The sequence below is a fragment of the Ctenopharyngodon idella genome, chromosome 11 (genome assembly GCF_019924925.1).
Source record: "Ctenopharyngodon idella isolate HZGC_01 chromosome 11, HZGC01, whole genome shotgun sequence".
Lineage (NCBI taxonomy): Eukaryota > Metazoa > Chordata > Actinopteri > Cypriniformes > Xenocyprididae > Ctenopharyngodon > Ctenopharyngodon idella.
This window is the reverse complement of record NC_067230.1, coordinates 3,564,979-3,587,807: the sequence shown is the minus strand read 5'-3', so window position 1 is coordinate 3,587,807 and position 22,829 is coordinate 3,564,979. Positions and strand designations below refer to the sequence as shown.

General features: G+C 36.6%; 1 protein-coding gene and 1 long non-coding RNA gene across 5 annotated transcripts in view; one reads left to right on the top strand and one right to left on the bottom strand.

The window, feature by feature from the left end:
* Positions 1-22,829, top strand: part of lrp1aa (low density lipoprotein receptor-related protein 1Aa) — a 177,184-nt gene that overhangs the window by 88,940 nt on the left and 65,415 nt on the right. For 2 of the 4 annotated variants that reach the window (XM_051912126.1, XM_051912127.1), the window contains 13 exons: positions 3,363-3,545; positions 4,361-4,558; positions 5,984-6,229; positions 7,282-7,479; positions 8,180-8,387; positions 10,736-10,900; positions 11,663-11,907; positions 13,063-13,194; positions 14,729-14,956; positions 17,032-17,206; positions 19,873-19,967; positions 22,141-22,290; positions 22,371-22,511. In XM_051912126.1, the coding sequence (XP_051768086.1) occupies positions 3,363-3,545; positions 4,361-4,558; positions 5,984-6,229; positions 7,282-7,479; positions 8,180-8,387; positions 10,736-10,900; positions 11,663-11,907; positions 13,063-13,194; positions 14,729-14,956; positions 17,032-17,206; positions 19,873-19,967; positions 22,141-22,290; positions 22,371-22,511 (2,364 nt within the window). The remainder of the gene's footprint in view (positions 1-3,362; positions 3,546-4,360; positions 4,559-5,983; positions 6,230-7,281; positions 7,480-8,179; positions 8,388-10,735; positions 10,901-11,662; positions 11,908-13,062; positions 13,195-14,728; positions 14,957-17,031; positions 17,207-19,872; positions 19,968-22,140; positions 22,291-22,370; positions 22,512-22,829) is intronic. The other 2 variants (XM_051912128.1, XM_051912129.1) reach the window with 1 other exon arrangement.
* LOC127522313 (uncharacterized) lies at positions 358-2,178 on the bottom strand. Its single transcript, XR_007932565.1, has 3 exons — positions 1,907-2,178; positions 1,545-1,603; positions 358-596 (listed from the first exon to the last, which is right to left on the bottom strand). It is a non-coding gene; the product is annotated as an uncharacterized LOC127522313 (long non-coding RNA).

The following is a 22,829-nucleotide window of genomic DNA, read 5'->3' as shown; positions in this document are numbered from 1 at the left end:
AATGTATGGTAACTTGCTGGCAGCAATTAGCAAGTAAGTATATTACTGTGTTTATTATTGCAGTAATATTACTGTACAATAATAAACACAGTAACAAAATAGTTACCGTGATTACATTTACAGTAAGCATACTGTGGAATAGAACACAGCAACTTACTTGCTAATTGCTGCCAGCAGGTTACCGTACATTTTACAGTGTTCCTTTATTATTCCTGCTGTTTTTTTTTGTTTTTTTATCACAGCAAATATAAGATTACTGTAAACTGCTTTCATTGTGTACTGTAAAATGAAGACCTGATTTTTGTCACAAAATGACATTTATTTAAAACATTTCAAATTTGAAAATACATAGGCATAAACTATTTTACATTATATACATTTATAGGCTATACATTTTTATTATTATGTATACAACACTCCTAAACATACAAATCCATTATCTTCGTTGAAGTTGAATTAAAATGTCCAGATACAATTGGAAATGATTAAAACAGAAATTAAATATAATTCAAAAACAGTAGAATTTTAAGCTTCAAAATCCTTAATACCGACTTTGTTCCTGAGTGGGAAACTTCCTTCTGGGCTCGAGTCATTTCCTGCAGTGGAAGAAATTAGTCATTAATGTAGACGACTAAGAAGGCAAGACTGATAGCTTGATGACAATGTATACAAGTTGGACTGGCTAAATTAAATGATCCGGTCAACATTAGTATTACTATGGTGACCATATTGTGACTGTGAACATGATAATGGGTGGGCCTCAATCAGCTCCCTAGTTCAGTAGTCAGGGCACTGATCAGGGATTCAGCCATTTTAAGGGCTGTCTCAATCACAGAATCCTTCCAGTGCACTGAAATATTTGCAAATATTTCGCTTTCTACACATTCATCATTAAAGTCTGTCCTTGAATGTTTCCTCATCTTTGTGACTTTCCTAACCACGTATTGTAACAATATTATCTTTTATTATATTATAGTCACACAATGGGTGTGTGTTCTTTCAGACACAAGAAGACTCAGATGAATATAAATCCAATACGAAGTTTAATAAGTTACAGGCAAGATAATCCACAAAACAGGGAGAGTAACACACCTTAACGCGAGTAACACTGAACAGAAAATGAAGGCAAAGGCACAAGTTAAGTAGTAAATACAAATGAGACTAATTAATCAAACACAGCTGAAACCATATGAACTAATGACAGTTACTATAGAAACAAATGAAAAGCAGGAAATTAAACAAAGAAAAACAGGAACTACTAAAATACATTCTAAAAGTCTGTGCATGACAAAACCAACTAAACATAATTGTGACAACTATATTATATTCCCTTGTGTCTGTGGCAGCATTAGAAAAATTGTTGAAGAAATACAAAAAATACTGCTAATGCATGTACAATGGCACATATGTATTATGCTTCCACGAGGCAGGAATTCACTTAAAAAGGCTAGCATCTATTCTATGTAGCTGCTGTAGTTTGCCCGGCAAAGAAGCTCAGAAAAACATGATGCTGTGAAAAATGTTGTGCTGTTTAAAATTCTTACTGGTTGCTGCATTTTCTTTCACTTCAGCCCACTTCGTTATTTGATTCATCATGCCGTAGCTAGAAAAACAACGAGAAATGGCTAGCGCACTTTGCTAACACACATGCATGTGCATGGAGTTCCAGTTTACTTTTATCCAACAATGTTACTCCACCAAACTGATGATTTTATCAAATATATACAGATAAAAAAAAAAAAAAAAATCTATCAAATTTATGTGAGTAAACAGTTATTTTTGTAATGATATGGCTTATAGTGCCGCTCCCTGCATCTCTCTCCTGGCACACTCCTAAACACAGGTAAATTTACACGAGGACGCCTTGGTAAATTAACGTAACATTGCAAAATATGAGCAAAGTTACCTTGCTGAAGTCAAGTCCTAGAGAAAGTATGGAATCTCCTCTGTTTCAGCTGCTGAAAATGTCCTGCTCAAAATTTCTTCATTGTGATTCACAGTAAAAAATATATTTACTGTCGAATTTACCTGCCATTGAAATTTAACCATGATGCTTTGCAGATTTACAGCAACATGCTGTATACAGGTTCTACAGTAAGGATTGGTTCATTTTACAGTAATAATGCTGTGAAAACTACAGAAATTTGTTACAGTGTAGACCTCTCTCTCTCTCTCTCTCTCTCTCTCTCTCTCTCTCTCTCTCTCTTTCTCTTTCTCTCTCCTGGGGATAAACGTGTTTGCCAGCTGCAAAGTCAGATATGAGTCAGATATGAGGCACATTACAGGGTGATGACGAATTTAAAAAGGGATTATTACAAACAAATCCTACCTCACAAAACCACCACAATAACAGTTTTATTCGCCTTTGGAGGACTCACAGTGTTTACCTTTGTTAATTTAGCAGATGTTTTTATCCAAAATGACTTGCAAATGAAGAATATAACAACACAAGTGATGAATCCTAAAGAGACAGTAACATGAGAAATCAAGTCATCTTTATTTATATAGCACTTTATACAATAAAGATCGTTTCAAAGCAGCTTCACGGTAATAAATAAGAAAATAAGAGAATACAATAACAGAATGCAAACTTAATCAAATATGAGACGAATTCAAGTTCTGCTGTAGGGCAGCTCTACAAAGACAATAGTGTCCTTATTCATCTCAAGTCAGTTCAATATTGATTCATTTCAGTGCAATAACTTGCAAAGTTCATCAATTATGAATCAAATTCAGTTATAAAGCAGCTCTACAGAAGACAATGGCTTCATCATCCAGCTCAATTCAGTTCAAGTTTTGTTCTCTTCTGATAGTATCAGTGTAGTCAGATCAATAATTTTACTAAATATTAGTGTCTTTTTAGAAGTGGCACAATACAAATAAATTCCAAAATTCCTTAGAAAATGTAAAGCTAAAAGAGAGATGTAGGCATGAAACAGGTAAACAACAGTGAAATAGTGGGAAATTCTATTAAAAAGTTCCTAGCTCACGTTGTGATGTTGCAAAAGTGTTGAATTACTAGCTAGCTGGGAATACGAGGAGCTCTGTCTTCACAAATTTGGAGATGGAAGTGCCGTTCAAGGCATTAGTAGGATAATCAGTTTGCCTGTAAATTGAAAAGAGGAGGGGGCCAAGTACCTAACCCTGAGGTACACCCACAGTTTTTGATGGAACTTAAACACTTCTCCACTATCTAAGCCTACCTATCTGTCTAGGATTTTTTACAGAGTGTAAACTCTTAACAAGCAGTTTAAAACTGATGACACTATAGATTGTTCACAAATGTTTTCACCCAAATAAAAATATGTTTGTTTGGACATTGCTATACACTCTGTATAATTCCTCTTTTTTCCTCTCGACAGCAACCCGTCCTCCCGGTGGCTGTCACACAGATGAGTTCCAGTGTCGTGTCGATGGGTTATGTATTCCCCTCCGCTGGCGGTGTGATGGAGACACTGACTGCATGGATCTGAGTGATGAGAAGAACTGCGAGGGTGTAACGCACATGTGTGATCCAGCAGTGAAGTTTGGCTGCAGGGACTCTGGTAATGATGCAGAAAATATAGATGATATGTTCTCAATTTAATGGTCTGATGTTCTCAGGCCAATAAGTAAACTGATTCAGTCTTTTCTTAAGATTTAGTGATCCATGAGTAGGCAGTGTGTTTATGAGCGAATGGGTCATAATCATCACAGACTTAGTTATGTTTACAGAGAAAAAAGCAAAGTAACACGAGTTAAGGCAATACTAAAACTCAGTCATAAAATGTCCTCTCTCACTTTTGTTTCAGTCAAAACAATTGACCAAATCATTTGAGTCATCAGTCAAAATTGCTTCCAGAGTTTCTTTATGTAGTGAAATAAATACTTAGTTGAATATTTGGTCCCACTTCATTAACTACCATGTACTTATGTCAAAAATTGTTAGGTACAATGTACTTATTGTGTTCATATTGTATTGCAGAACACAATAGTACTGCTATTGAGGTGTGATACGAGTAAGGTTAGGGATAGGTTTGGTGGTATGGGTAGGTGTAAGGGTGGGTAAAGGGGTAGGATCAACATTGTTATATAAATATGTAAACAGAAATTAATTATGTACTCATGCAATTACATGCAGGTATTTATTTTTTTAAATATAAGTGCATCATAAACATATATTTACTAAGTAAGTTCATTGTATCAAATGATTATTTTATGTTAAGACGCTTAATATATAGTGGGTCCAAGAAAAGATCATTCCCAGAATTCCCTGTTTACTGCGTCACAAGGTAGTAACTTCAATGTATTTAGTTAGGTACTTTTGCTCAGTTAATATGTTAACAAGAATATATTTTGTCTTTTTTTTTTCTTTTTGTAGCTCGGTGTATCAGTAAGGCTTGGGTGTGTGATGGTGACAGTGACTGTGAAGATAACTCAGATGAAGATAACTGCGAGGCGCTGGTGTGTAAACTCTCCCATCACGTGTGTGCTAATGACACCAGCATTTGTCTGCCTGCCGAGAAGCTCTGTGATGGCAAAGACGACTGTCCTGACGGCTCCGATGAGAAACTCTGTGGTAAGATTCATTGCTGTTACATTAGATGATGTTCACTGAATTCAGACTGGCTTTATGTTGTCTGAAAACTGTCACTAGCAGGAAGCTGATGGAAATTTGGCCTACATTTAAGATTTATGTGTGGGTTAATGACGTGATGGGTCATTTTTCTGTCCAAAGGTCTTAATAATAATAAAAAACAAAGATATGACATCCAAAGTATGTAAGGTAGTACAACTAGATCTCTTTTATTGAATCCAAAAGGTTTTAATTATATTTTGCTTCAAATAAAGGTATTTTAAAGATTTTGAAGTGTCAAAAGGTCATTTGGTTTAACCATCCAAAGGCCAATACAGCCATTTCATTTGTGATTAAAATATCTTAAAATGTAATAAATGTTATAATTTTTATTCTGGCATGATTTATAACATCATATATCAACATAGTGCAAAATGGTATTAAAATTATGTGTAGAAGTCATTGCTTTGTTTTGAGAAAGAATATCCAGAAAAATGAATTTCACTGTTGTCATTCAGAGTAACCAATATAAAGGGACCATTTTAGATCAAGTCATGAGGTCAATATCATGTGACAGGATGTGACATCATTCAGACACCTGCAAAGGACCACATGGTCATGAAGCAAAGTAACTAACTCTCTCTTAACTATTTGAAAAATTCATGTTTTCACTTGCTCATACGCGTGTCCCGAAACATCAGGTCATTCGGTGCAACCGCTATAAAACATGGAAAATGTTTTAATATTTTAAAAACTTGTACTAAATATAAAATGTTTGATTGTCCTTTTGCTAGCTAGCTAGGTAGATATCAGCCTGTTAGCATTGTTTGAAAATATCGTCATACGGTATAACTAAAAGTGTCATCCGGTGAAACCGAAATTTTGGTTAAACCGAATGACTTTTTTAGTGACAAATTTTGTCCATCTTGTAAAAAATGACAAAAGCAGTGTTAATTGATTATAAAGACCATATAATCTCATTGTTAACACATAATAACACTTCAAAATTAATTATATCTCCATTATGTTTTTTTACACTTTTAAAAACCTTATTCGCTAATAAAAAATCCATCCATTTGGATTACACAGTTTTAGCATAAACAAACTAATTATTACTAACTATTAGTTTGTATTAAGATTTTATACTGAAATTAAAAAAAAAAAAAAAAAACTCATTGAACATCTGTTTTTTATACCTGTACATCATCACTGAAACTATAGCAGCAAATCAAACACATTAAATGTGTATTTCTTTATTTTATTGTGTAATTATATGCATTACAATGTTAATGTAAAGGCTTTGAAATTATTTCAGTCTATATTAAATACATCAGTACTGATGCAATGTAACAATCCCACATAGTGTTTTCTTCCTCTGTCCCCTTCCTTTTTTGTTACAGTCTAACTGTATTGTTTCTCTTGGTTTAGATCTGTGTTCTCTGGACAATGGTGGCTGCAGTCATAACTGTACAGTGGCCCCGGGTGAAGGCATTCTGTGCTCGTGCCCACTGGGCATGGAACTGGGCACTGACAACAAGACGTGTCAGATCCAGGGCTTCTGTGCCAAACACCTGAAGTGCAGCCAGCGCTGTGAACAGGACAAGTTTAATGTGAAGTGCTCCTGTTATGATGGCTGGGCTCTCGAACCCGACATGGAGAGCTGCAGGAGCACAGGTGAGATCCGCTCCGTTCCAATCCTAGTGAGCTACAGACACACACAAAAAAATATTTAGGCTTAAATTTAAGATTTATGTGTTTGAACAGCATTAAATTTCTATCCATTTTAGTTACAAATTTTTTGGCATAAGCTAATAAACTTAATGTGATGCTTATTTATCATCAGTCATACCTAAATGAAACGGGGATGATTTCTGTAATAGTACTAATAAACTGAACGTGTTTTAAATACACAATAACCAGGTTTATATATTTATCATCAATCAATCCAATTTGTTTTAATCTCATACATTTTAACTAAGTGAATATAGCTTGTTCCACAACTAGCCATATTTTAATCATGTTCAAACATTCTATCTGAATACATTAAATTGTTTTAACAATAAACAGATTTATGATAATTGTAAGCGATTTGTTTTGTCATTGTTTTGGTCTTAGATAACACCTTTGTTTTAGCGTTCAAAAGCTCAGTTTCTGAATGAAAACCGTTTTACAGTGCATCCTAAAACAAACAGATCGGTAAAGGCCGGTAAAAAAACTAGAATAGATATGTTGTGGTTCACAGAGTTTGGCAAAAGAAAAATTTCACCCGCGCACAGGAAGTGGTCTTCTATAAAGTCATAGCAACTTTTTTTCCTTCAAAGACTGAAAATTGAGGTTTTAGTTTAAGAGTTGTGTGTGACAGAAAGCAAGCTGAAATGGCGGGGAACTGTTTGGCAGCATAATTGGTGGTTTATTTTTGTAATGAAAGAATGTAAATGCCAGAAGAAAGAGGAGGGGAAGAAGATTTAGTGTGACAGGAAGTGGCACAGCAGCCCACTCAGCCAATCAAATGATGAATTATGTATTGCTGGATGTATTTCACATTCCTTTGAGAAATAAAAATCATTTAGATAAACAGAGGAAATGTCACAGACGTGTATGTGTTTGCCAATCTCACATAATTTTACAGACATGTTAAAAATGTCAGAGCATTTACACAGTTCAAAACCTTACTAGAGCGAATCATGAGTTATGGCATTTTTTCAGTGAGTTCATTGTTTTTCCAGATCCATTTAAACCCTTCATCATTTTCTCCAACCGTCATGAGATCCGACGGATTGATCTTCACAAAGGAGAGTTCAGCGTGTTAGTGCCAGGCCTGAGAAACACCATCGCTCTCGACTTCCACCTCAACGAGAGCTCTCTCTATTGGACTGATGTTGTTGAGGACAAAATTTACCGGGGGAAGCTGTCAGAGAATGGTGGTAAGTTAACTATAGCTGTACAAAAATACATTAAAAATGCTGTACAGTTGATATATGAAATGGTCTGAATACACCTCTTTCTTCTATGATTAGCATGTTTCCTTGTGTGTTTATGCACACTTGGTGAATAAAGCTCATTCTGATTCTGTTTTGAATTTCTGAATTCATTTTTATATTTTTTTAGAGGGACAATGTAAAAATGTCATGGTGACAACTATCCTGATATCATGACGAAGAAATAAAAACACTTCAATTATTAATCATAATATTAATAATAGAATTTAATATTTAATAACAATTAAACAGTGAAGCAGTTTTATTTTTAGGTACAAATTATAAAACATAAAGATTATTCATATTAATAAACTTGGATTGAGTAATAAAAAAACAAGAAATGAATTTCAGCCTTATACTGAGTTTTTAAAAAAAAGAAATACTGATACTGATTAATACTGATACTGAAACTTTTTTTTTTTAATAATCTCAAGACCGCCTAGGCATTTTTTACTTAATGCCCCACAGCAAAATATCAAAAAAAAAAAAAAAAAATTAATTAAGACATTAAACACACAAAAAGTGACATGCCACTAACTATAATATGGACTTTTTACAATTAACCAATAGTTAGTTAAAATATATATATTCCTGTACATATATTGTCTCTGTTCCTCTCTCTTTCCTTCATTTTTACTTCACACAGCAGCACTGACAAGTTTTGACGTCGTGATCCAGTATGGATTAGCTACTCCTGAGGGTTTGGCTGTAGACTGGATCGCTGGAAACATCTACTGGGTGGAGAGTAACCTAGATCAGATTGAGGTGGCCAAACTGGACGGTACAATGCGCACCACTCTACTAGCTGGAGATGTGGAGCATCCACGAGCCATCGCTCTGGACCCCAGAGAGGGGTAAGCAATCCATCATTACCAGTTTAATACTTCTGAAACTTGTGTTGAGCCCCTTCAGTGTAACACGTGCTTCATAAGCAGCTTTAGTATTATTTATATACTATTATAGTATTTATTAACATTTCAAATTAGGATGGGTTAAAAGGATTTAAAATAAGACAAAATATAACCTAAAACAGCTAAAAATTAAGATGTAAGCTGGTATTGTGTTTCTTATTTTAATTTGTTTCTTTAACAACTGGCATTTTTATTTATAAATCAGGATTCTGTAAGGGATCATCTGTGTCTGTTTCTGTTTTGGGTGGGTTTGACATGTGTTTTAGTTCAGTTTCCTGTGTTTCAGTTTGTTTCTATGTCAGTGCATACCCTCTATAGAGGCTGTTCTGTTAGTGTTTTGAGTCCAATGTTTTATTTTGAATTTGTTTAAATAAAATCATTACTGCTAGTGCATAGTTCCAGCTTTGCTCATCTTTACTTCAACCTAGTGTGACAGAAAAACCATTCATATGGATCTAGCAGTTCGAATACTCCGCCTCTCCCAGGGGGATCGCTCTCTTTAGAGACACACAGAGGAATTTTTAGACCTTGTGCATCTAGTACATTACGAAGAAGATAGCCTCTGTGTGAGACGAGAGCGCACCTGCCTGGAGACAGATCTCGAGGGAGCTTCCAGTTGTTTGTGGACTGGGCCCTTTACAATTGGTGAGATGGAGAAGGATCACAATGCTACCATCTTCGCCACGCACTTTGTACCACCCGCCACCACCGTCCCAACGGACATTAAGCCAGAGCCCTGCCCTGTCAGCCAAGGCAGATGTAAGTGCGCTGAACTCAGCACCCCTTATACCAGGGGTCTCCAAACTTGGTCCTGGAGGGCCACTGTCCTGCAGAGTTTAGCTTCAACCAAATGCAACACACCTGCTTAAAAGTTTCTTGTATGCTTAGTGAGACCTTGATTAGCTGGTTCAGGTGTGTTTAATTGGGGTTGGAGCTAAACTTTGCAGGACAACGGCCCTCCAGGACCGAGTTTGGAGACCTCTGCCTTATACTGTTTGAGGAGATGGAGAATGATTCACCATGCCTGTTTCATCGCCCTGCACTGAGCCTGTTTCGTCACCTAACACAGAGTTATTGAAGTCTTTGATGTTCCCACCCTGCCTCGCACTCCCACCTTCTGTACCTGTTCTGTGTCAGCCAAAAGGTCCATTCCTGAAAACTCTGCCTGTTCCGCATCGGCCAAGAGGGCCGTTCCTAAAAAATCTGCCTGTCCTATATCTGCCAAGGAGGCTGTTGTTAGACTTTTTGTGTGTCTAGTATTGGCTAGAAAGACCATTTCGTAACCCTGTGCCTGCATTGCCCTCCAAGCCCATCCTCCACCTTCGCTCGTCGACCTGTCGGCTCCATCGTGGCTCCTAGTCCCCTTCTGCTCTACCTGGGACCATCGTCCCATACAGCTCCACCAGGCTTCATCATCCCTTGATCAGTCGTCGCTCTGCTGTCTTCATGGACTTATGGGCCTTCGTCTTTGACTCGTCCGTCCACCCCTTTAGCACCATTGGGCTCCTTCTTCCCACCGGCTCCACCTCAGTCCTCGGCCACTTGTCCTCATGGCTTCGCCTTGGTCTCCATGACCTTCTGTGTTGCCTAGTATCTTCAGCTCTCCCTGGGTTTCCATTGCCATCATCACCCCTAGTTCCGCCTACCAAATCTCCACCATGGCTCCTCCCTCCCTCGACTCTGCCATGGAACTATGTCCTGGGATTCCTGCTCAGGGTTCCGCACTGGCTCCTCCTAACATTGACTCCTCCCTGGCTTCTGCCGCTGTCTTCTCCCTGGCTCTTCCTGTTGTCTGTGCCGTCCTGGCTCCTGTGGTCATCCCTTGTGCCTGCTCTGCGTCCTCCACCTATGCCCCCTCCCGTAACACTTTAGCGTAAACACTAAAGATTATTGGAAAAATGTAATTTAATTATTTTATTGAATTTATTATTATTTTATTTAATAATTTTAATATATTGCCACTCATAGTTTCTGTAAATAAAAGCTTGAAAATAAGCAGCTTTGTCCTTACAACAGAAGTACCAGAATTACCTTCAAATATTGTCTTGAGGATGGGGTGCCTTAAAGTGAGAACCACTGCTTTAAAGGAATGTTTCATCCAAAGAATGAAAAATATTTCACTCAACCTTATGTTGTTCCAAATACAAGAAATTTTTTGAAGAATGTTCACAGTGCTCTTTTCCATATAGTAAAAGCCAGCTCCGTAAATGCTCCGGCGTTTTGTTTTTGAGACTAAATAAACTTTTGTAAGCAGCATAGAAAAAGCCCTCATTTGTGCTCTGATTCTGTAGAATCCTATTCTGGACAGACTGGGATGCCAGCATGCCCAGGATAGAGGCTGCGTCTATGAGTGGACATGGCAGACGCACCATCCATAAGGAGACTGGAAGTGGAGGATGGCCCAACGGACTGACTGTGGACTACCTGGAGCGCCGCATTCTGTGGATAGATGCCAGGTAATGTTTTATGTGATGTACTATACCCATGTACTCTCTAAGAAAAAACGTGTAAAAATGGTTCCTTTAGAGGGGTAGAACAGCTTGTCACTGGGGCAGTATCCTTAAAAGGACAACTTTGTATCTTATCTAGCTCTAAGAGGTGTATTTTAGTACCTTTAGTACCTAGTAGTAATATGTACCCTTAAGGTACTAGTATGAACTTTCAGAGGTAAATAAGGTACAGAGATGTCCTTTTAGGGTTACTGCCCTGTTTTGCACATTCTTTCATGAGAATGTAGGACATGCTTCTGGATAAAAGGAAATTGGTCCTAGAACAAACCAATCAGTGACCTGACCCTATCCCAATCCCTAACACAAGGGTATCCAATCTTGCTCCTGGAAGGCAGTTCTCCTATAGAGTTTGGCTCCAACACACCTTCCTGGACGTTTCTAGTAATCCTGAAGACCTTTATTAGCTGGTTCAGGTGTGTTTAATCAGGTCTAAAGCTAAACTCTGCGAGATACTGGCCTTCCAGGAGCAAGATTTGACTTTCCGGTCCTAGAACAAACCAAGCAGTGTCCTGACCCTATCCCAATCCCTAACCCAGGGTGTCCAATCCTGCTCCTGGAAGGCCACTTTCCAGTAGAGTTTAGCTCCAACCTGCTCTAACACACCTTCCTGGAAGTATCTAGTGATCCTGACAACCTTAATTAACTGGTTTAGGTGTGTTTAATGTATGAATGACCATAGAAATGGTTTATTTATGTCTTATGTCTCAGATCTGATGCAATCTATTCAGCCAAGTATGATGGGTCAGGACTGATCGAGGTGCTCAGAGGTCACGAGTATCTCTCGCATCCGTTCGCTGTGACGATGTACGGAGGAGAGGTTTACTGGACAGATTGGCGCACAAACACACTGGCCAAAGCTAACAAATGGACAGGAAACAATGTCACTGTGGTTCAGAGAACAAACACACAACCTTTCGATCTGCAGGTATACCACCCATCTAGACAACCGCAAGGTAATCTTCAAACTTTATTTCAAAGTTACTCCAATATCAATATTGCTAATGCCTGTTTCAATGCAGTGGTATATATCAAAGTACCATGGTGTAACTACCATGTGTTTCAGTTAGTAACACATGGTGTAAGTGAGTGAACTTGACAAAACCAAGTAGTGTTGCTCAGGACCATTTTAAATCTAAATGTATGAGGTTGCATTGAAGTTTTCTCAGCAATTCCTTTGCTGCGTATAAAGTGTAAAAAGATTTTGTGAAAAATTGTGAGTTTTTAATTCGGTAGAACTGTTTTTGATGCTTTTCATTATTAGTGGCATTTCGCTCAACTTTTTGAGCGCTCATCACATTGAGCTCATTGCAATGCATTTTGGGATGCTTATTAATGAAGTCTCATTAATAATAAAGAAGATTCATTTGATCACTTCGTGGCATTTATCTCCTCGAGCAGTTTCCAATGTAAACACCCACAGTTGATTCCAGATACCACAATATTCAGCATGAAGTGTTATTTTGAGCTTTTAATAGCGGCTTGTTGTCTGGACATCACAGATCATTTCATTGATCATTTTTCAAGTTTTCTTGTCGAGTCTACTTTTAATTGTATGATTAGTTATTGAGTAACTTTAAGACTGTAGGTCAAATTGAGGGAGGGCCAAGTCTGCTTGATGGACACACATGTTGATGGTGTTTGGCGCTTTATAATGCAGCTTGTGAATAAACTTGTCATGATAGTTTAGCTCACTGACTTCATCTTATAGAGGCAGACGTCTGTTTATTCATGTCTGACGGGAGCAGACAGAGGGGATGAATTGGTTTAGACATGCTTTCAGAAGTTCCTCTATCTGTTTTAAACCTTTAACCTTTGGATTTCTCATTCTTACTTACTTTTCATCATACTTCTATCAAAATACCCCTATGAATAAACATATATATAGATCATAAATCAGCCAAGTAAGCACAGATTCTGATGATCACAAAAAATAGTCAAACGTTGGTCAGTTAATCTGCACATCACGGCCGACATATCAGTCTGTCATTAGTTCCTGTCTCAGCTGGTATGGTTTCTGGTTTGGCCTTAAATTTAAATTTGGCAATGACACAATAAAGTTCAGTACTTCACCTCCTATTTATTATGGTCTGTCTCATCTCTCTCTCCAGCACCGAACCCGTGTGCTGCTAACGGTGGTTTGGGTCCTTGTTCTCACCTGTGCTTGATCAACTATAATCAGACGTTCTCCTGCGCCTGTCCTCACCTCATGAGACTGAGTGAAGACAACCACACCTGCTACGGTACGAACTAGAGCTGGAGCCATGGCACAATGGACCTGTTATATCCAGATTCATTCAACATCTTGTCAGTTTAGACATGTATTCTTTAATGGGCTTTTGGTAGAGTTTTGGATGAATGAAAACCAGCAATGTTGTTACTGTTACCTGAAACTAAAACTATTAAAAAAATTGTTTTTGTTTTTTAAAGTAAAGCTGTTTTGTAAAATAAAGTACAACTATTAGATTAAAAACTGAAACTTAAATGAAAGTTAGAAATGTTGCCTTAGCAACTAACTTATAAACTAGAAGTACTAAAATTACAAAAACTAAAAATCAAATAAGAATAAATTAAAGCTAAATAGAAAAAAAAATGACAAAACAAATAAAAATGACAAAATTACTTAAGCTAAAATTAAAATGAAAACTGAAATATAAAAATAAAAAATAATTAAAAAATATTAATAAATACTATAATAGTGTATAACTAATACTAGAATAACATTGAAAATGAAGATGTGAGGGATGTAATTACCGTTCATTTAATTGATTTTTGTCCACTGGATTTTTGTTTTGGATTTTCTTTCTACGTTAGAGCGTAAATAAAAATACTTTGAATGGAGCTGTCGAGCTCCAAAAATTGCACGGAAAGCATTATAAAGTTAATTCATACAAATTGCTCGCTGTATTTTGATTCTTTAAATCTATTTTATAGCATATGTCAACTTTATATGGCAGGTTTATGGTGCTTTTTTGTGATTTTTGAAGTGTGATCTTTGCAGTCGCCATTTACTGTCATTATATAGTATGTAGAAGAGTAAGATAATAATATAAAAAATTACATTTATTTTTATAAATCCTAATATTTTTTTAAATAGTGAAATATTGACTTCAATGATGCATAAAATAAAGAAAGTCATAAGGGTTTGGAACAATATGAGGGTGAGGTAATGATGACAGATTTTTCATTTTTTGTGAAATATTCCTTTAAATATGTTTTTTTCTGTTGTTGCTTTGGCTGAACGATCGATATCTTGGCATCTCTTTCTTGCAGCCTTGATTATGACAGAAAATAGACTTTCCCTTAGTTTATAGAAACATGTATGTATTATTTTTCCAGTAATGCTCTTACAGTGGAAGTCTATAGGGCAGAAGACTTGCACATACACATCAGAACAAATTTCTCATTTCTTCCAGAAACCTTGAACTTTTCTTTAAATATGCTCAAAACTCTTTCAAGAGAGTTCGTTTTCTCTGCTGTCCCATATAAACTCCAACCACACCCTGAAAAAAATACAAAATACGGCCTGGTGTAATGTTAATTTAAAGGAATTTTCTGTATTGATTTTTCACAGGTTTTTTTTTAGGGTTGAAGGAAAATGGAAAAAGTACTGGTAAAAGCACAGCCTTTCTTATAATTAATAGAAAAAAGGTTTCCAAAAACCTATGTTTCAGTTTGACATTATCAGTTAATGGATCTTCACATTCAAATTCACTTGCTTGGAGGATTTTTTTTTTCTGGCCTCAGTCAGGACGCTTGTCTCTGTCTCTCTTCCAGAGTCACGTCAGTTCCTGCTGTACGCCCGTCAGATTGAGATAAGAGGAGTGGACATCTATAATCCATACTACAACTACATCATCTCCTTCACCGTCCCTGACATCGACAACGTCACGGTTGTGGATTACGACGCTCTGGAGAAGCGTATCTATTGGTCGGATGTTCGGACTCAGACCATCAAGAGGGCCTTCATCAATGGCACAGGAATAGAGACAGTGGTGTCTGCAGGTACAACATTCTGTCAGGTTGACTTCAATTTGATTGAAATAAAAGCAGATGCACATGTACAGCTGCTAAAAACAGTGCTTTTATTGGTTCTCTTTTACTGAGTTGGTGTAATATGGGAATTACCCTTCTTTTGCTAGTGGATTAATATACTAGATATGTACATTTCTAGACAGCGTACAAGACACTTAGGGCCCTATTTCAACGATCTAAGAGCATGGTCTAAAGCGCATGGCGCAGTTACACTTAGGGTGTGTCCGAATCCACTTTTGCTATTTTAACAACGGGAAAAATGGTCGGCGCACCTGGCACATGGTCTAAAAGGGTTGTCCCTATTCTCTTAATGAGTAATGGTTCCAGTTCCTCAAAATAGCAACACGCCAATAATGCGCCTGAACACACCTCGTTTTCAGACCAGCATGCCCATGGGCGCACAAATGGGTGCAAATGCATTTGCTATTTAAACAACATGGTGCAGGACGTGAAAATGATATCTGCGTTGGGCTGAAAAATAGCAAAAAACACTTGTGTCGCGCCTGGTGCCACATTGTGCCGGGTGTATGATAGGGCCCTTAATTGTAATGTCCTGCCGTTGATGTTGACAGATATCATATTAGCTTTTAACATTCCCAGGATTACAAATTTATAATTACATTTTGTATAAGCAGAAGTTCAATTTTATACACACTACCTTTCAAAAGGTTTTGTTTCAGTAAGATTTTAAAGAATTAATACTTTTATTGCATTAAATTGATCAAAAGTGACAGACATTTATACAAAAGATTCTGTTTCAAATTAATTCTGTTCTTTTGAACTTTCTATTCATCAAAGAATCCTGAAAAAATGTCTACATAAAATATGAAGCAGCACAGCTGTTTTCAACATTGATAATAATCATAACCCAGACAGCAACATAGTGTGGGCCAGATCTGGCCCACATCTGGTCCATGTGGATTACACGTGGACCAAATGTGGGCCGGATCTGGGCCGACACTATGTTGCTGTCAGGGAAATGTTTCTTGAGCATCAAATCAGCATCTTAGAATGATTCTGAAGGATCATGTGAACTGAAGACTGGAGTAATGATGCTGAAAATTCAGCTTTGATCACAGGAATAAATTACTTTTTACTATATATTCACATAGAAAACAGCTATTTTGAATTGTAATAATATTTCCCAATATTATTGTTTTTTCTGTATATTTGAACAAATAAATGCAGCCTTGGTGAGCAGAAGAATCTTTTTTAAAAACATTAAAAAATCTTTCAAAAGTTTAAATTCAAAAGCAGATACTTGATATGAGAATTATCAAAATTTAACTTCATACAGACTCAACAAAAGTGGAAATCATAGAAAGCATGTTTGTTACAATTACAGTAACATTATAATCAATGTCACTGTTTATGCTGTCATCATTTACTCACCCTCATGTTGTTACAAACATGTGTAACATTCTTTCTTCTGTGGAACACTTAAAGAAATATATATTTTTTTAAAAAGTGTTTTTGTCCATACAATGAAAGTCATTGTCGTTTTGGACCCCAGTGAATTTTATTTTATGGACAGAAAAAAAAAATATATATATATATTTTTTTTTGTGTTCTGCAGAAGAAAGAAGTCAGACAGGTTTGTAATGACATGAGGGTGAGTAAATTATTTTTCATTTTTAGTTGAACTACCCCATTGAGTTGAATCCCATAATTCTCACATAAGTTCACATAAGGCTTTAGGATATCAGGATGTTGTTGTTTAAATCTGATGTTATTGTGTGTATGAGAATCTTGGTCATTGTATACAGTGCAGAACTGCTGTCGTGTTTACAGTCGAGTGCTTTTTGGAGAGTGCTGTTTAAGTAAAATTAGCACAGCCCTCAAAACCAAATTACAGACATGTTGGGTTTTATGATGAAAATAATGACTCACACTTTACCATCCGTGTTTCTGCTCATCCAGATGTTTATCCCTGTGGAAACGCACCGAATGCGGATGTTTAGATTTCTGTGTCTGTCATATGATTATATTGATTCAAGCAATTCATATCTGGAAATGGTTATTTTGTGTGTCTTGCGTGTGATCAGATATTCCCAATGCACATGGTCTGGCGGTGGACTGGGTTTCACGTAATCTCTTCTGGACCAGCTATGACGGCAATAAGAAACAGATCAACGTGGCCAGACTGGATGGCTCCTTCAAAAACGCTGTTATTCAGGGCCTGGACAAGCCCCACTGCCTCGTGCTGCATCCTATACTGGGGTGAGCGCATTCGTGCAACAAACACTTGTGACATTTACACACGCAAACCTGCCCTCATGTTTTACTTCCTAAAGGCAGAGAAAAAGATGCAAAACAGGATGCAACCACATGCACTATTGTTTTCTCATGTGTTACTGGGCGGCATCATGACATAGAGTACAGGCTTTCGGATATTTTCCAATTGCACTTTTTTGCATGAAAAAAAAAATATATATATAATCCATAAAAAAAATAAGAATTGTCAAATTCGATTTAATGGTGACCTTATGGCAGTTCATGCAGACATGATGTTCAGTGGAGGCTGATGTAAATACTGAGGATGAGAAGATGAAAAAGGGCCTAAACTGCTTTTTGTCATTATCTTCCATGCAAGTGGAAATGAAGCACTTAATGAAATAAAATAGTGGAGTGAAATACTTACCCATAGTTTGAAAAAAGATATCTGCAAGTTTCTAATAATTCTTAAAGGCTTAGTTCACTAAAAAATATGAAGCAGCACAATTGTTTTCAACATTGATAATAATCATAAATGTTTCTTGAGCATCAAATCAGCATCTTAGAATGATTTCTGAAGGATCATGTAAACTGAAGATTGGAGTAATGATGCTGAAAATTCAGCTTTGATCACAGGAATAAATTACATTTTTACTATATATTTGCATAGAAAACAGCTATTTTGAGATGTAATAATATTTCCCAATATTATTGTTTTTTCTGTATATTTGAACAAATAAATGCAGCCTTGGTGAGCAGAAGAGTCTTTTTTAAAAACGTTACAAGAAGTTTCAAAAGCAAATACTTGATATGAGAATTATCAAAATTTAACTTCATACAGACTCAACAAAAGTGGAAATCATAGAAAGCATGGTTGTTACAATTACAGTAACATTAAAATCAATGTCACTGTTTATGTTGTCATCATTTACTCACCCTCATGTTGTTACAAACCCGTGTGACTTTCTTTCTTCTGTGGAACACTTAAAGGAATATGTTTTTTAAAAAATGTCGCTGTGTTTTTGTCCATACAATGAAAGTCATTGTCGTTTTAGACCTCAATGAATTTCATTTTATGGACAAAAAAAAATAAAAAAATCTTTTGTGTTCTGCAGAAGAAAGAAGTCAGGTTTGTAATACATTTTCATAGTTTGAAAAAAGATATCTGTAAGTTTCTAATTATTCTTAAAGGATTAGTTCACTTCTGAATTAAAATTTCCTGATCATTTATTCACCCCCATGTCATCCAAGATGTTCATGTCTTTCTTTCTTCAGTTGAAAAGAAAATAAGGTTTTTGAGGAAAACATTCCAGGATTTTTCTCCGGACTTCACTGGGGTTCAACGGGTTGAAGGTCCAAATGTCAGTTTCAGTGCAGCTTCAAAGGACTCTACATGATCCCAGATGAGGAATAAGGGTCTTATCTAGAGAAACGATTGGTCATTTTCTAAAAAAGGCGGAAGTGCCGATCCAGTGTCTACAAAGCGAACGTGCAAAGACGCCCTTTACAAAAAAGGTAAAACAACGATGTCGGACGATTTTGAAGTTGGAGGAGAAAATAAGATGATTTTTCGCCCTACCACGGTACTTTCCACCTACGTGCGTGACCTTTCCAACGTGATTACATAATGCGTGGTGCATCGCAGAGCAGTGCAAGATAAGCATTTGTGGTTACAAAGTATATACTTTTTTATTTTTTTTAGAAAATGACCAATCGTTTCTCTAGATAAGACCCTTATTCCTTGTCTGGGATCGTGTAGAGCCCTTTAAAGCTGCACTGAAACTGCAATTTGGACCTTCAACCCATTGAACCCCAGTGAAGTCCACTCAATGGTGAAAAATCCTGGAATGTTTTCTTCAAAAACCTTCATTTCTTTTCGACTGAAGAAAGAAAGACATGAACATTTTGGATGACATGGAGGTGAGTAAATTATCAGGAAATTTTAATTCAGAAGTGAACTAATCCTTTAATGGCACATTCCCAATAACAGTTTTAATCATTTATGACCATAATTAATTGAAATATTTATGTGGTAACCCAGAAATCACTTTATTAACCTGTTTAACCCTGTAAAGCCTGACATATGAAACAATAGTCAGAAAAATCTTTTTTTTTTTTTTTTTAATGGAACAGTTTATTGAAAAAGAAAAAAGGGAGGGTTGAGTGTCATTTGATACATCAGGCTTTAATGGCTCATATAATATAATATAGTGAGAATATGGAGAAAAAAAACACCTCAGTTTTATTCAGAGGCTCAAACTGAGTAAAAATATGCAGTTTGGTGCAGATGCTGAATTTTATATGAAATTCTGATGCTTGTAATGCATATCAGTAGACTACTTACATAAAATACATATGAATCTCGTCACTCTTTATCTGCCAATAATAAGATATTTAAAATTTTTATGATCAAATCTCTGTAGTTTTAAAACATATAATGCAATGCAATATAATGATGATTGAGAGATGAACAAGTAAACATTCCTCAAAAGCCTGATTTATAAAAGCCCATATTTGATAGTCACATTTGAACATGATTTTTCTAAAAAATAGTATATAGTTAATCAAGTAAACCGAAGTTGCTTCCATCCAGTTAGTGTTCATCTTGAAATATTACTAACAATATAAAAGTTATTTTTATATTGTCTTTTCTTTAACTGTTTTATGTCCAGGAAGCTGTACTGGACTGATGGCGATAACATCAGTATGGCCAACACTGACGGCACGAACCGTACCGTGATCTTCACCAATCAGAAAGCTCCAGTGGGTGAGTGACAGAAGAGACTGTACTGAAGGGCTTTTTCCTGTGGTGTTCATACAGGCTCAAAAAGCTTATAACATGATTGTACTGTGTTGTAGGATGACATTAGGAGTTAGAACTAATTAGACAGATACATTACCTTCAGGGGATAATATCTGAATCATCCACCAAATTGTAATTTCCTTTGTGTACTTCTCTGCCTACAACAACAATTTGCCAGTATGAGAGAATCAGGCAGTTCAGTCTGCTGCATTTGTAGAACCGTATTTACTTCCTTCCTTTTTTTTTTTTTTTTTATCACATTCATGCACTTTTTTATAGTGTAGTATAGTATAATATAGTATAGTATAGGTTTTTTTTAGTGTAGAGATGACAGTAAGAAATGTTAGTAGAGAGGGAAAAAGGATTGGAAAAGGACCTCAGGTCATCTGAAGCGCTATTGCCCCATATGTCAGAGCACCATCAACAGGGTTATGGCTCTGACATGTACTTTATGCCTTTCAAATTTAAACTTTTAGTTTTCTGTGACTTTTGTTGTTGTTGTGAGAGTCAACAAAAGAGGGTCAGTTCAGTTTTCATGAATAGTTTTCATTCATAAAAATAGTAGGGCCATATTTTACAAATGGTCTAAAGCGCACGGCACAAGTGCACTTAGGGCGTGTCCAAATCCACTTTTGCTAGTTTAACGATGGGAAAAATGTTCATTGGTCTAAAAGGGTTGTCCCTATTCTCTTAATGAGTAATGGGTGTGTTTTGGGCGTAGCGTGCAATAAACCAATCAGAGTCTCATCTCCCATTCCCTTTAAAAGCCAGTTGTGCTCGTACCATGGCGGATTCACTATTTACATAGCAGAATTTGCAAGCGGAAAAACTGAATGCTTCTCTAGCGAGGAAACGGATCTGCTCGTGCACAAGGTTAAAGCGTGCAAGCAGACCATCTACGGGACAAGCCGGATTCCACTAAAGCATTTTTATCTTTATGCACACAATGATAATCTTTTACATTGTGATCCTTTATTTTTAATATTTGTCATGTTTGTGTGCTGCTGCGCGTCCCTGTGTGTGTAATAAGCAGAGTGTACGAGCGTTGTGCACCCGCCTATAGGCACATATTACTAACGTGCTCTATAAATAACAAAAAAAAAATACTGCCCCATTGACTTTAGACCAGGTTTTTGTTGGTCAATGGAGCAGTCGTTTCCAGTTCCTCAAAATAGCAACACGCCAACAATGCGCCTGAACACACCTCGTTTTCAGACAAGCACGCCCATGGGCACACAAATTGGCGCAAATGCATTCGCTATTTAAACAACATGGCACAGGACGTAAAAAAATGATAAATGCGTCGGGCTGAAACTAGCAAAAAACACTTGCGTCGTGCCTGCGCTGGGTGTATGATAGTACCCATAGTGTTAGTTCACAGTGCATTAATGTTAAAAGATACAACTTTTTTCTTAACAATGTATTAGTAAATGCTGAGATTAACATGAACTAAGATTAATAAATGCTGTAAAAGTATTGCTCATTGTTAGTTTATGTTAACTAATGTAGTCATTAATTTGATTTAATATCTGTACATTAAATATAAAATTATACATTTACATTTCCAAAAATAAAAACATTGACTGTAGCTAAAGCCTGCTCACAAAGTAGCTAAATGTCGCTAGATGACATTATGTCAACTGTCGGCACTTTATATCTGTTTTCTCTCCTAATCTGTGCTTACATACTGTATTTTAATATAATATATAGCAGCAAAGTCTGAACTACTAGCCTGACTGGGCAAGAAGAAGAAATTATTACTGTTGAGCCCTGTGTTTAGTTAGTCAATGAAGTTAAAACACTTGTTGAGCTGAGATAAAAGGTGAATAGCAGTACTAGAGGAACAGTTTCAGGAATAATGGAGGTTACAATGTGTCTTTTTAGTTATATTATATTCATACATACAACAATTTTAAATGAACACTTTCCATGTTTCTGTAAGGCTTTAAGTTGATTCTAGATTTGATCATAAATTCACAAAAACACGCAGTTTTAGACATAAATATGTTTATATGCATGGTTAGTAAGAGACTATGTGTGTCTGATGACCTTCTTCATGATAACTGTAGTATAGAACTGTAAAACACTCATTCGTTGCTCTGAAACAGTTCAGAAAGTCTGTGTTCTTTGCCTGCAGGTCTGTCCATAGACTTTGACATGGAGCAGCTGTACTGGATCAGCTCAGGAAACAGCACCATTAACCGCTGCAAGCTGGACGGATCTGGACTGGAGGTGTTAGACACCGTCAAAGGCAAACTGAACAAAGCCTCTGCACTGGCTATCATGGGTAAATATAGCACTGCACTGCAAGATCCTTTCATTTCTTTTCTTTTTCTGAACAATAATGATGTGATTGATGTTGTGTAGGTGATAAGCTGTGGTGGGCGGATCAGGGCACGGATCAGATCGGCACGTGTGATAAGAGTGATGGAGGAGACTGGAAGGTCTTAAGAAACAGCACATCTCCCATGATGCACATGAAGATCTACAATGAGACCGTGCAGACAGGTACAAAAATCATTTGCATATGCAGTGTATAAGGAATCGTTCAAGTGATACCCAAAAAAGTGTTCCGGAAGTAAAAACTCTGTCTTCTTCATAAGAAAATTAATTTTTAAAAATAACACTACTGTGAGTTTTGAGGTTGTTGATCAGCCTACATTATTTCAACTTATTTTTAAAATAATCATGTTTAACAATTGAATTTTGGGTGAAAAACTACATTACCCATGATGGTACAGAAATTTCCACCAATCAGAGAGTCGCAGCAAGCAAATTGTTCCAAAAGAGCTCTTAGCTCCGCCCACTCCCATGAAGCACCAGCAA